Source organism: Chiloscyllium plagiosum, chromosome 5 (assembly GCF_004010195.1).
Source record: "Chiloscyllium plagiosum isolate BGI_BamShark_2017 chromosome 5, ASM401019v2, whole genome shotgun sequence".
NCBI lineage: Eukaryota > Metazoa > Chordata > Chondrichthyes > Orectolobiformes > Hemiscylliidae > Chiloscyllium > Chiloscyllium plagiosum.
In genome coordinates this window covers 59,529,458-59,543,058 of record NC_057714.1, presented here as the reverse complement: position 1 = coordinate 59,543,058, position 13,601 = coordinate 59,529,458, and the positions used below count along the sequence as shown (strand labels likewise).

Sequence of the window (13,601 nt, the reverse complement as noted above, 5' to 3'; positions counted from 1 at the left end):
CAACGACATGGATTAGATTAGATTAGATTCCCTACAGTGTGGAAACAGTCCCTTTGGCCCAAAACATCCACACTGACCCTCCGAAGAGTAACCCACCCAGACCCATTTCCCTCTGACTAATGTACCAAACACTATGGGCAATTTAGCATGGTCAGTTCACGTGATCTGCACATCTTTGGACTGTGGGAGGAAACCGGAGCACCGGGAGGAAACCCATGCAGACACAGGAAGAATGTGCAAACTCCACATAGACAGTTGCCCAAAGCTGGAATCAAACCTGGTACCCTGGTACTGTGAGGCAGCAGTGCTAACCACTGAGCCACCGGGCAGGAAGGGAAAAGATTGAGATTCTGAAGGGAGATTACAGAGAGTTAGGCAGCAATTTAAAAAGGAGATCTTCGAGAGTAGTGATATCTGGATTACTCCCGGTGCTACAGGCTAGTGAGGGCAGGAATAGGAGGATAGAGCAGATGAATGAATGGCTGAGGAGCTGGTGTATGGGAGAAGGATGCACATTTTTGGATCATTGGAAGCTCTTTTGGGGTAGAAATGACCTGTACAAGAAGGACGGATTCCATCTAAATTGGAAGGGGACTAATATACTGGTAGGGAAATTTGCTAGAGCTGGATGTGAGGTTTTAAACTAGTAGATGCTGGGGTGGGGCGGGAGGGATAAGGCAGATAAAGTGACTGTCGTGTCTGTGGGGGAGCACTTTGGGGTCAGCAACCATTCTATTAGTTTTAAAATAGTGATGGAAAAAGATAGACTCGATCTAAAAGTTGAAGTTCTAAATTGGAGGAATGCCAATTTTGACAGTGTTAGGCAAGAACTTTCAAAAGCTGATTGGAGTCAGATGTTCGCAGGTAAAGGGACGGCTAGAAAATGGGAAGCCTTCAGAAATAAGATAACGAGAATCCAGAGAAAGTATATTCCTGTTAGGGTGAAAAGAAAGGCTGGTATCAGGAATGCTGGATGACTAAACAAATTGAGGGTTTGGTTAAGAAAAAGAAGGGAGCATATGTCAGGTATAGACAGGATAGATCGAGTGAATCCTCAGAAGAGTATAAAGGCAATAGGAGTATACTTAAGAGAGAAATCAGGAGGGCAAAGCGGGGACATGAGATAGCTTTGGCAAATTGAATTAAGGAGAATCCAAAGGGTTTTTATAAATACATTAAGGACAAAAGGGTAACTAAGGAGAGAATAGGGCCCTTCAAAGATCAGCAATGTAGCCTTTGTGTGGAGCCGCAGCACTTGGGGGTTATACTAAATGAGTATTTTGCATCAGTATTTACTGTGGAAACAGGCATGGAAGCTATAGAATGTAGGGAAATAGATGGTGACATCTTGAAAAATGTCCACATTACAGAGGAGGAAGTGCTGGATGAGTTGAAACGCGTAAAGGTGGATAAATCCCCAGGACCTGATCAGGTGTACCCTAGAACCCTTTGGGAAGCTAGGGAAGTGATTGCTGGGCCTCTTGCTGAGATATTTGTATCATTGATAGTTACAGGTGAGGTGCCGGAAGACTGGAGGTTGTCCAACATGGTGCCACTGTTTAAGAAGGGTGATAAGGACAAGCCAGGGAACTATCGATGAGGGCAGAGCAGTAGATGTGATCTATATGGACTTCAGTAAGGTATTTGACAAAGCTCCCTATGGGAGACTGGTTAGCAAGGTTAGATCTCATGGAAGAGAAAGTGAGGACTGCAGATGCTGGAGATCAGAGCTGAAAATGTGTTGCTGGAAAAGCGCAGCAGGTCAGGCAGCATCCAATGAACAGGAGAATCGACGTTTCGGGCATAAGCCCTTATTTAGGAATGAGGAAAGTGTGTCACTTTCCTCATTCCTAAAAAAGGGCTTATGTCCGAAACGTCGATTCTCCTGTTCCTTGGATGCTAGATCTCATGGAATACAGGGAAAGCTAGCCATTTGAATGCAGAACTGGCTCAAAGGTAGAAAACAGAAGGTGGTGGTGGAGGGTTGTTTTTCAGAGTGGAGGCCTGTGACCAGTGGAGTGCCACAAGGATTGGTGCTGGGTCCACTACTTTTTAACATTATATAAATGATTTGGATGTGAGCATAAGAGGTACAGTTAGTAAGTTTGCAGATGACACCAAAATTGGAGGTGTAGTAGACAGCGAAGAGGATTACTTCAGATTACAACGGGATCTGGACCAGATGGGCCAATGGGCTGAGAAGTGGCAGATGGACTTTAATTTAGATAAATATAGGTGCTGCATTTTGGGAAATCAAATCTTAGCAGGACTTAGACAATTAATAGAACATAGAACATAGAAGAATACAGCGCAGTACAGGCCCTTTGGCCCTCGATGTTGCGCCGATCCAAGCCCACCTAACCTATACTAACCCACTATCCTCCATATACCTATCCAATGCCCGCTTAAATGCCCATAAAGAGGGAGAGTCCACCACTGCTACTGGCAGGGCATTCCATGAACTTACGACTCGCTGAGTGAAGAACCTACCCCTAACTTCAGTCCTATATCTACCCCCCCTTAATTTAAAGCTATGCCTCCTTGTAATACCCGACTACATACGCGGGAAAAGGTTCATACTGTCGTCCCTATCTAACCCCCTAATCATCTTGTACACCTCAATCAAGTCACCCCTAAACCTTCTTTTCTCTAGTGAAAACAGCCCCAGGTGCCTCAGTCTTTCCTCATACGATTTTTCTTCCATACCAGGCAACATCCTGGTAAACTTCCTCTGCACCCGTTCCAGTGCCTCCACATCTTTCCTATAGTATGGCGACCAAAACTGCACACAATATTCCAGATGCGGACGCACCAGAGTCTTATACAACTGCAAGATTACCTCAGTACTCCGGAACTCAATTCCTCTACCAATAAAAGCTAGTACGTTATATGCCTTCCTCACCGCACTATTTACCTGGGTGGCAACTTTCAGAGATCTGTGTACATGGACACCAAGATCCCTCTGCTCATCCACACTACCAAGTATCCGACCATTAGCCCAGTACCCCATCTTTTTGTTATTCTTCCCAAAGTGAATCACCTCGCACTTAGCTACATTGAATTCCATTTGCCACCTTTCTGCCCAGCTCTGCAGCTTCTCTATATCCTGCTGTAACCTGCCACATCCTTCCTCACTGTCAACAACTCCTCCGACTTTCGTATCATCCGCAAACTTGCTTACCCAACCTTCTAACCCCTCTTCCAGGTCATTTATAAAAATGACAAACAGCAATGGTCCCAAAACAGATCCTTGCGGAACACCGCTAGTGACGGCACTCCATGAAGAAACTTTGCCATCAACTACTACCCTCTGTCTTCTTCCATCCAGCCAATTCCTAATCCAAACCTCCAACTCACCCTCAATGCCCTATCTCCGTATTTTCTGCAGTAGCCTACCATGGGGAACCTTATCAAACGCCTTTCTAAAATCCATATATACCACATCTACCGCTTTCCCCTCATCAACCTCCTTCGTCACCTTTTCAAAGAATTCAATAAGGTTTGTGAGGCATGACTTGCCCTTCACAAAACCATGCTGACTATCCTTGATCACATTATTCTTATCCAGATGTTCATAAATCCTATCCCTTACAATTCTCTCTAAGACTTTGCCCACAACAGAAGTGAGACTCACCGGCCTATAGTTACTAGGGTTATCCCTACTCCCCTTTTTGAACAAGGGAACCACATTTGCTATCCTCCTGTCTTCTGGGACTACTCCTGTAGACAAAGAGGACATAAAAATCAAGGCCAATGGCTCTGCAATCTCCTCCCTTGCTTCCCAGAGAATCCTAGGATAAATGCCATCAGGCCCAGGGGACTTATCTATTTTCACCTTTTCCAGGATTTCCAACACCTCTTCTCTACATACCTCAAGGCCATCCATTCTACTTATTTGTGCCTCAGTATTCTCATCGACAACAATGCCCTGTTCCTGAGTGAATACTGAAGAAAAGTATTCATTCTGTGTCTCCCCAATCTCTTCCGCCTCCACATGCAACTTCCCACTACTATCCTTGACTGGACCTATTCCTACCCTAGTCATTCTTTTATTCCTAACATACCTATAGAAAGCCTTGGGGTTTTCCCTAATCCTATCGACTAAGGACCTTTCATGTCCCCTCCTTGCTGCTTTTAGCTCTCTCTTCAGGTCCTTCCTGGCTGCCCTATAACTCTCAATCGCCCCAATTGAACCTTCACGTCTCATCTTGAGATAGGCCGCCCTCTTCCATTTAACAAGGGATTCCAATTCCTTATTAAACCACGGCTCCCTCGCACGACCCTTTCCTTCCTGCCTGACAGGTACATAATTATCAAGGACACTCATTAGTTGCCCCTTGAACAAGTTCCACATATCATTTACACTCTTGCCTTGGAGTCTACTTTTCCAAGCTACACATCCTAAGTCATGCCTCACCGCATCATACTTTCCCTTACCCCAGCTATAATTCTTGCCCTGTAGTACACACTTATCCCTCTCCATCACGAGTGTAAAAATCACCGAATTATGGTCACTATCCCCAAAGTGCTCACCTACCCCTAATTCTAACACCTGGCCTGGTTCGTTACCCAGAACCAAATCCAGTATGGCCTCACCTCTTGTTGGCCTGTCTACATATTGTGTCAGGAAACTCTCCTGCACACATTGAACAAACACTGACCCATCTAACGAACTTGAGCTATAGCTTTCCCAATCAATATCAGGAAAGTTAAAGTCCTGATAATGGTAAGGTCCTGGGGAGTGTTGCTAAACAAAGATGCCTTGGAGTGCAGGTTAGTAGCTCCTTGATAGTGGAGTCACAGGTAGATAGGATAGTGAAAAAGGCGTTTGGTATGGTTTCCTGTATTGGTCAGATTATTGAGTACAGGAGTTGGGAGGTCATGTTGCAGCTGTACAGGACATTGGTTAGGCTACTGTTGGTACATTGTATGCAGTTCTGGTCTGCTTCTTATCAGAAAGATGTTGTGAAAGTTGAAGGAGTTTAGAAAAGATTTACAAGGATGTTGCCAGAGTTGGAGGATTTGAGCTACAGGGAGAGGTTGAATAGGCCACGGCTGTTTTCCCTGGAGCGCTGGAGGCTGAGGAGTGACCTTATAGAGGTTAACAAAATTATGGATAGGGTAAGCAGCCAAAGTCTTTTCCCTGGAGTGCGGGAGTCCAGAACTAGAGGACATAGGTTAGGGTGAGAGTGGAAAGATATAAAAGAGACCTAAGGGGCAACTTTTTCACGCAGAGGGTGGTACGTGTATGGAATGAGCTGCCAGAGGAAGTGTTGGAGGCTGGTACAATTGCAGCATTTAAAAGGCATCTGGGTGGGTATATGAATAGGAAGGATTTGGAGGGATATGGGCCGGGTGCTGGCAGGTGGGACTAAAATTGAGTTGGAATATCTGGTCGGCATGGACGAGTTGGACCGAAAGGCTGTACATCTCTATGACTCTGTGCCTCTATGTAATAAATTAATTTCAGGCGCTCCCTTATCCATCAGTTTAGTTATTACCACAAAATAGTTCAAGAAGTTTCAGTAAACATGATTTGCCTTTTTACAAATCCACATTGACTCTCTATGATAGTTGACAAAGCACTCAACCACTCAATTGCGATTAAACAATCTGAGTGACTTCCCTGCAACCGATGTTAGAATAATAAGCTTACACCTTTCCTCCTATCCTCCTTAAATATTGAAATGATATTAGCAACTTTCCAATTGAACGGGATACGTTTTCAACCAAGAGAGCTTTAGAAGCTGATGACTAGTTCATCTCAACGTTCTTCCCCAAATCCTTCTAATACCCTGAGGTGGAAACCTTCAGATCCTGGATGTTTATTTATTTGTGACCTCTATATTTTGTTCATTTTAATTTTTATGGTTATATTAAAACTTATCTTCGTCCCTGTGATTTAGTTTTATTTTTCCCCATATCTCTGGTATTTTAGCTTGTTTCTCTCTTGTGAAGACCAAACTAGAATAAGTACTGAGTAAGTGAACAAAGTATGTCCAACATCCACCTGAAAGGCATACAAATGTGTTTTCATATATCTCGAGATGATTAACTTGTGATAATGTAATGCTTGCACTATTTGCCAAAATTGTCTGATTACGATTTTTGCCACATGTTGTCTCCAAGTGGATGAGAGATGACCCATCCTTAGTGTTGTTAATACCTTTTGAACAGCCATTGATGATTTTGCACGTTTATAATTTCTGACTGAACATTGCTGATCATGTCTAATTTGCTGACATTGCAGAGAACTTCTGTTTCCAGAAATGGCAAGTAGAGTTGCTTATGTTCACTTTTTTTTTTCCTCTTTTTGCTTGTTTTTGAAGCTGTTGTTCGTGCATGCGCCGATGGTGGAGCAAACCGGCTGTATGAGCAAACTGAAGGAAGGCAAGACAGGTACAGACACTAAATAATTACTCTCCTGTTATCTCTTTTTAATCTTCTTCCTTGAAACTGTGTTAAGTGGCAAGTTGTCCAGTATTTCTGAAGGCAAGAAACATTTCTGTTTTAAAGTAAGTCTGCGTTGACTATAAGAACATGAGAAAAAGGAGTAGGATTATTATATTTAAAGAAGCCATGATCAGTTTAAAGTACTCGGGATGGACAATGGGCCTTCTACTCAAAACTTTCCACGCACATCAGAAACTCAATGACGACTCTAACAGAGGTGAAGACATCAGAAACCTGATGAATATTCGTGTCCCCACAGCTTGGAAACAAATTGAGCATTCAAACTAGAAGAGATTTAAACATTGTTTCTGTAATTCTGTTCCCTGATTGTCAGCTCAACTTTTTTCCTTCACTGCAGAATCATTTTCTCTTCAGCTGTGAATGTGTTGGGGATGTGCCAACAATTAGTAGGATTGAGAGTGGTGTCAGAATGCTGCGAGAGTCTGGAAGATTTCTTTCCTTTGTAGGAAACTAAGCACAAAATAAAAGGTAATATCAAACAAAAAGGTATGGGTGCCAGTAATTTTTAATGAGGGGAATTCTTAATTAACAGCTTTTAGAATTAGGTAAAATGGCAGTCATGTCAATTCTAAAGCAAAAACAGTAATTGGTGACAGAATTCAGCAGGTCTGGCAGCATCTGTGGAGACAAAGTAAATTTATCTTCAACAGAAGTGTTAACTCTGTTTTCTTCTCACAGATGCTGTCAGACCTGATGAGTTTCACCAGCAATTTCTGTTCTTGTTTCAGACCACTGCCATCCACATTTCTTTGTTTTGTTATAATCTTGCCAGTTCTCTCCTCTGAGTGAGAACATGCTGCAAGTACACAGTGGATCATTCAGCATCTGTAAGATGAATTTTTTTTTTAAGCTATTTTACGTATGCTCGGTCCTGACTGATCAGTGTGTTTCCAGCATCTTCTATTTTTATTTCAGATTTATTTGCTACGCTTACTATTACATTGAGTCAAAAATTGTAAAGAAACATTTAATTTTAAAACATATTTTGTCTTCCTTTATTGCTGTAGAGCAGCTAAAATTCTTAAGGATAGAAACTAAAATTGCAAAGAACACTAGAGTAATGAGTATTTCCTAAACCTACAGGCTGTTCTGCTATTAAGCGCATTTTGTTGACGTGAATTCGCTATAATGCGATTGATGAATTGGGGACACAGTTTCTGCAGCATGAACTTTTAACTGTGCTTTGGTTGGAACATCATTATGTTACCAACACTTTAAGTGCTGTTTCTAAAGTGCAATTTTTCTATGATGTGGGGTTGCACAAGAATGCAGCTATTGCATTGTAAAAGAACTACTTGTATTGGCTAATCTCTGGAAGTGTGAGAAACCTACAAATTCAAGCTGATAAAGTTATTCCAACAAACTACATTTGCTCCATTCCTTGTTGCTGACATTCCTTTGACATTAGCCTGTTCTGCAGAGTTCTTTCTTACATAAGGATATTATCAATCAGCACTTAATTCTCATATTTGCATATAACCATATTTGATCACAGAGATCACCACTAATTTGTTGTAGGTTTGTGGGATATATTTACATTCGCTTTATCTTCTAAATAACTTTGCACACTGCAATGTGAAATTTGACCTTGCTTCAATATTGATTTTACAATTTGTAAAATTCACTTGCATATAACTACTGTAATCTTCCTTGTTGTCAATCCACTTTATGACATGCAGAAAGATTGTATTTTTTGTATTGTGGTGCTTATCTATTTTGACTCCTTGGCGATTGTTAAGTTAAGTTAAGTTAGAAGCTTGCTTATCCAATGCCCATTACTCAAAAAGCAGAAATTGCCTCCACTTAAATAGTGGGAAGACCAAAGTCACTGCTAATCTCTGCCAAAAATTCCATTCTATTGTCGCATGCTTGCTGACAATTGTCTGAAGTTGAGCCAGACAGTTTGCAATCTGGATGCAACATTTCACTTGACATGAGTTTCTGATCATATATTTTGTGCCATCATTTAAGATCATCTATTTCCACCTCCTCGATATTGTAGCCCTACCTGAGCTCACCTGCTGCTGAAACATTCACCAATGCCTTTGTAATTCCAACTCCTGATTATTCCAAATGACTCTTGCCAAACCTTCCACATTGCACCCTACCTAAACTTGAAGTCATCTAAAACTCAGTTGCTCATGTCTTAACCCATATCTAGTCTCTAACTCCTATGCTTACTGACATGCAGTGACTGTGGTTCAAGCAACACATAACTTTTAAAATTCTCATCCTTGTTTACAAATCTCCCTTTGGTATTGCCCTTGACTATCATTGTTTTTCCTCCAGGCATCATTCTCTGAGATTTGTGCTGTTCTCGTATTCTGCCACCGAGATTATAGCTGATTTTTATCACTCCACCTTTAGTGACTCATTCTTCAGTTGACTGGGCCTGCAGCTCTGGAATTCCTTCCATGGATCACTTGCTTTTCAAATCTCTTTCCTCCTTTAAGGCCATCTTTAAATCCTACTTCTTTAACAAAGCATTTGGCTATGTACCCCGATACCGTTATAGAACCCAGTGTAATATGTTGCTTTATAGTGATCCTTGACGTGCCTTGACACCGTCTATTGCATTAAAAATTCTATAGGAATACAAGCCATGGTTACTTCTTTCATAGAATAAAACGTATGATTTTGCATTTTGAGCAAGGACCTGGTGTGAATAATAGCGTGGCAATGGTCTAAATACATTTTTGGCATACTTCTGAAATAAGCCCTACACTTAGCTGATGGAAGGACAAGTCAGCCTCATATAAGTCCAACTGAAGGATAAAATATTTGAGATGACCCAAAAGCTTTTGGGTGAAAACAAGTTTTATGTTGGTGTGATGGTGTTTTTTAAACTAGATTTCTCTGAGAGTTGAATTCTAGTAAAGCTGTAGCTTCCAGTAATTGATCATGTTGCCACATTATCAGGACTATGATAATCCTGAGGGAGGAGGGAGAAGAGAGGGGGAGACCCTATCTGGGTGGATGTGTTTCAGTCAACTTTTTGAGTTCGGAACTATTTAGCTGCACAGCAAGAAATGTCTCTTTTGAGCAGAATTCAGTTATTATTTCCTGTTATCTGAACGAGTTTAAAGTTATTTGTAGTTGGATGGGGAGAGAGGAGGAGCGGTGTATGGCAGGATGGGGAGTGACGAGGAACGGTGTACAGCAGGAAGGGGAGTGAGGTGGAGCGGTGTACGGCAGGATGGGAAGTGAGGAGGAGTGGTGTATGGCAGGATGGGGAGTGAGGAGGAGCGGTGTACGGCAGGGTGGGGAGTGAGGAGGAGCGGTGTACGGCAGGGTGGGGAGTGAGGAGGAGCGGTGTACAGCAGGATGGGGAGTGAGGAGGAGCGGTGTACAGCAGGGAGGGGAGTGACGAGTGGTGTACGGCAGAATGGGGAGTGAGGAGGAGCAGTGGACGGCAGGATGGGGAGTGAGGAGCGGTGTACAGCAGGATGGGGAGTGAGGAGGAGCTGTATGCGGCAGGGTGAGGAGTGATGAGCTGAGTGTGACAGGGAGGGTAGTGAGGAGGAGCGGTGTACAGCAAGGAGGGGTGAGGAGGAGTGGTGTACGGCACGGTGGGGAGTGAGGGGGAGCGGTGTACGGCAGGGTGGGGAGTGAGGACGAGCGGTGTGCGGCAGGGTGGGGAGTGAGGAGGAGCGGTGTGCGGCAGGGTGGGTGTGACGAGCATTGTCTGGCAGGATGGGGAGAGACAAGGAGCGTTGTAGAGCAGGATGGGGAGTAAGGAGGAGCAGTGTATTGCAGCGAGGAGAGTGACAAGGAGCGTTGTAGAGCAGGATGGGAAGAGAGGAGGAGAGGTATACGGCAGGGAGGGGAGTGACACGGTGCAGTGTACAGCAGGGAGGGGAGTGATGAGGAGCGGTGTACAGCAGGGAGGGGAATGAGGAGGAGAGGTGTACAGCAGGGAGAGAAGTGAGGAGGAGCCGTGTATAGCAGGATGGGGACTAGGAGGAACTGTGTACAGCTGGGAGGGGAGTAACGGGGAGCGGTGTACAGCATGCCACATGTTTAATCTAAATAAACTTTGGGTATTCAGGCTGAGAGTTACTTGCTCCAGGGTTCTCTGCTTCTGACCTGCCTTTGTAGCCATAGTATTTATATGGTGATTCCAGTTCAGTTTCTCGATGAGAGTAAACCCCAGGACATTGATAGTGGATAATTCAGGTGATGGTAGCAATATTGAATATCAAGGTGTGATGTTTAAATTCTGTCTTGTTTGAGATGTTGTCTGCCTGACATTTGTGAGGTTCTAATGTTACTTGCCACTTTTCAGCCCACCCTAGATATTATTGAAGTCTTGCTGCATTCAGACATGTGACTATTTCTTTAAATAATGAGTGCCAAATGATGCTGAATATTGAGCAATATTCAGCAAGCATCTCCACATCTGACCTTGCAAGGGAGGGAAGGCGAGTGATGAAGCCCTTGATGATGGTTGGGGTCTGTTTCTGTGCTGTAATAGTCTCTGAAATTATGAAGAGTTTCAAGAGGTATCAGCCAAACACAGGCAGGTGGGAATAGTTTAGTTTGGGAACATGGTTGGTGTAGACTAGTTGGGCTGAAGGGTTTGTTTTCTTGCTGTATGACTCAATGACTCTGTGGTTGAGTTGAGGCCAATCCTCTGAGGAGCACCTGTAGAGATGTCCTTGGACTGACTTGACTGATCTTTAACCATCACAGCCATTTTCCTTTGTGCCAGATATGACTCGAATCACTTAACCCACTTTCCAATGACTCCTTACCTCTTAACTGGTCTTGTTACCTCTTAACTGGTCTTGGCCCATTCTGCTGTTGGTCATGGTATCCTCCTGCAAATCCTACCAGGAAGATTCCTCGTTTCCCCGTGGAGACGAGCATAGTACATATTCTGTTCGGGGTCCTCTCGGCCATGATATGAAACACACGAACATCACCTGAACACAGCCTTACGGACCATGTCAGTGAAGACAGAGGGTGCTTCTCTCAAAGCTGCAACTCCACCTTTTTCAGGGTAAGTTGCTGCCTGACTTTCTGTACCATCTCCTTGCCGGTGACCTGCAATCAGAACACACCAGTGCTTGGAGTGGTTAATGGGCCACCTCGTAATACCAGCAAACTAACATAAAACAAAAACTTACAATAAGAAAAACAATTTAATTACAGGGGACTTTAATCTTCATTTAGGCTGGAAGAGGCATAATGACCAGCATGCTGTGAAGAGGAGTTTGTAGCATGTTTTCATGACAATTTGTTCGAGCAATATGTTATGGAGCCGACCAGAGATAAAGTTAAAAATCGCACAACACCTTTATCAGGTGGTCGTGAAGGAGCAGCGCTCCGAAAGCTAGTGTTTCCAATTAAACCTGTTGGACTATAACGTGGTGTTGTGTGATTTTTAACTTTGTACACCCCAGTCCAACACTGGCATCTCCAAATCATGACCAGAGATAAAGTTATCTTCAACCTAGTATTGTGCATTAAGGAAGTATTATAATGTTATGGTAAATTATCCTTTGGAAATAGTGATCAGAATATGATTGGAATTTTGTTTTGAGTGACATGTTCACTTCAGAAAGAGGGATCTTACACGTAAAACCAATTGCATGGGTATGTGGGGAGAACTGTCTTAGGCTGATTAATTAACTTGATAAAAGGTGTGGCATTAAATGAATGAGTAAAACTTGAAATAAATAATTCAAAATGTTTAAAAATACATCTCATCAAGAAACAAAAACATAGCAGGAATGACCCATTTGGCTTTCACTCAGGGAGTTAACAAATAGTATTGTATTTTTAGGAGAGGCTTGCAATGTTTTTAAGAACAGTGCCAAGTTCATGGATTCAGTATGTTTTAGCAATCAACAAACAACCACCAAAACAATGGATTAATAGTAGAAAAGAAGACCATTTGTATACTTTCATGTGCTAGAAGATTGGCCTTGTCAACAATCTTGTAAATAGAGGCATAACCATTTGCTCACCTTGCAAGCTTGATACGAGAATAGAGCACTGTAAAGCTGTCCTGTGGGATAGTGACTAACCTGATCAGATCATTGCCACTATGTATCATGCAAATCCATTAATCTGTTTTGTCCCCTTGACATGTATTACTGTCCTGCTAAGAGTTCACAATACTACCCAAGTTCTCTGTCACTTTGTGCCCTGCACACCAAGTCTGCGTCAGTAATATACATTAAATATTGCCAGTTTCACATTCAAATATGGTAATTCTAACCTCAATCGTCCTCAAAAAGTCCAAATGATTGGTTAAGTAAACTGTTTCATGCTGCTGCTGTGCAGTAGCTTGGCAAATGAAAATTTCCACTGGCACGATGCTGACTTCAGTGCAAGAATATTAGATTCCCTACAGTGTGGAAACAGGCCCTTCGGCCCGACAAGCCCACACCAACCCTCCAAAGAGTAACCTTTGGTTCCTAGCCAGAGAAACAATAGCCAACCTACTGGACATACAGAACAGAAAACAGGACGCTGAACCTATCAACAAAGACGGCATACTTAAACTACTGGACTTGTGCCTCACAACACACTTCACATTCAACAACCAGATATACGAACAAATCAACGGAACACCCATGGGATCACCAATCTCGGGACTCATAGCACAGGCAGTTATGCAAAGGTTAGAGCAAACAGTCCTACCACAAATTCAACACAAACTCTGGGTCAGATATGTCGATGACACGTTTGTAATAATTAAAAACACGGAAATAGAAAAAACACACCGGATCATCAACGCCACACTCACAGGAATCCGATTCACGAGAGAAGAAGAAAAGGATAGCCAACTCCCAGTCCTAGACATGATGGTACAGAGAACACCGAACGGAGAATTCACTACAAGGGTATACAGGAAAGCCACAGACCAAGTCCTAAACTATGAAAGTAACCACCCCAACACACACAAACGAAGCTGCATCAGGATACTATTCAAAAGGGCCACAACACACTGCAGTACACCAGAACTGCAAAAAGAAGAAGAGGAACACCTATACAAGGTATTCGCCAAAAACGGATACCCGCGCAACTTCATCAACAGATGCCTAAGAGAAAGACCACGGAACGAGGACACACCACAACCAAAAGGACTAGCCACACTACCATACATCAGCAGCATC

General features: G+C 43.0%; 2 protein-coding genes across 6 annotated transcripts in view; both read left to right on the top strand.

Annotated features, from left to right (window-relative positions):
- LOC122550254 (contactin-associated protein-like 2) overlaps positions 1-13,601 on the top strand; it is a 2,198,962-nt gene that overhangs the window by 211,726 nt on the left and 1,973,635 nt on the right. The window lies entirely within an intron of this gene.
- tpk1 (thiamin pyrophosphokinase 1) overlaps positions 1-13,601 on the top strand; it is a 281,858-nt gene that overhangs the window by 67,010 nt on the left and 201,247 nt on the right. For all 5 annotated transcript variants that reach the window (XM_043690143.1, XM_043690140.1, XM_043690145.1 and 2 more), the window contains exon 5: positions 6,330-6,399. In XM_043690143.1, the coding sequence (XP_043546078.1) occupies positions 6,330-6,399 (70 nt within the window). The remainder of the gene's footprint in view (positions 1-6,329; positions 6,400-13,601) is intronic.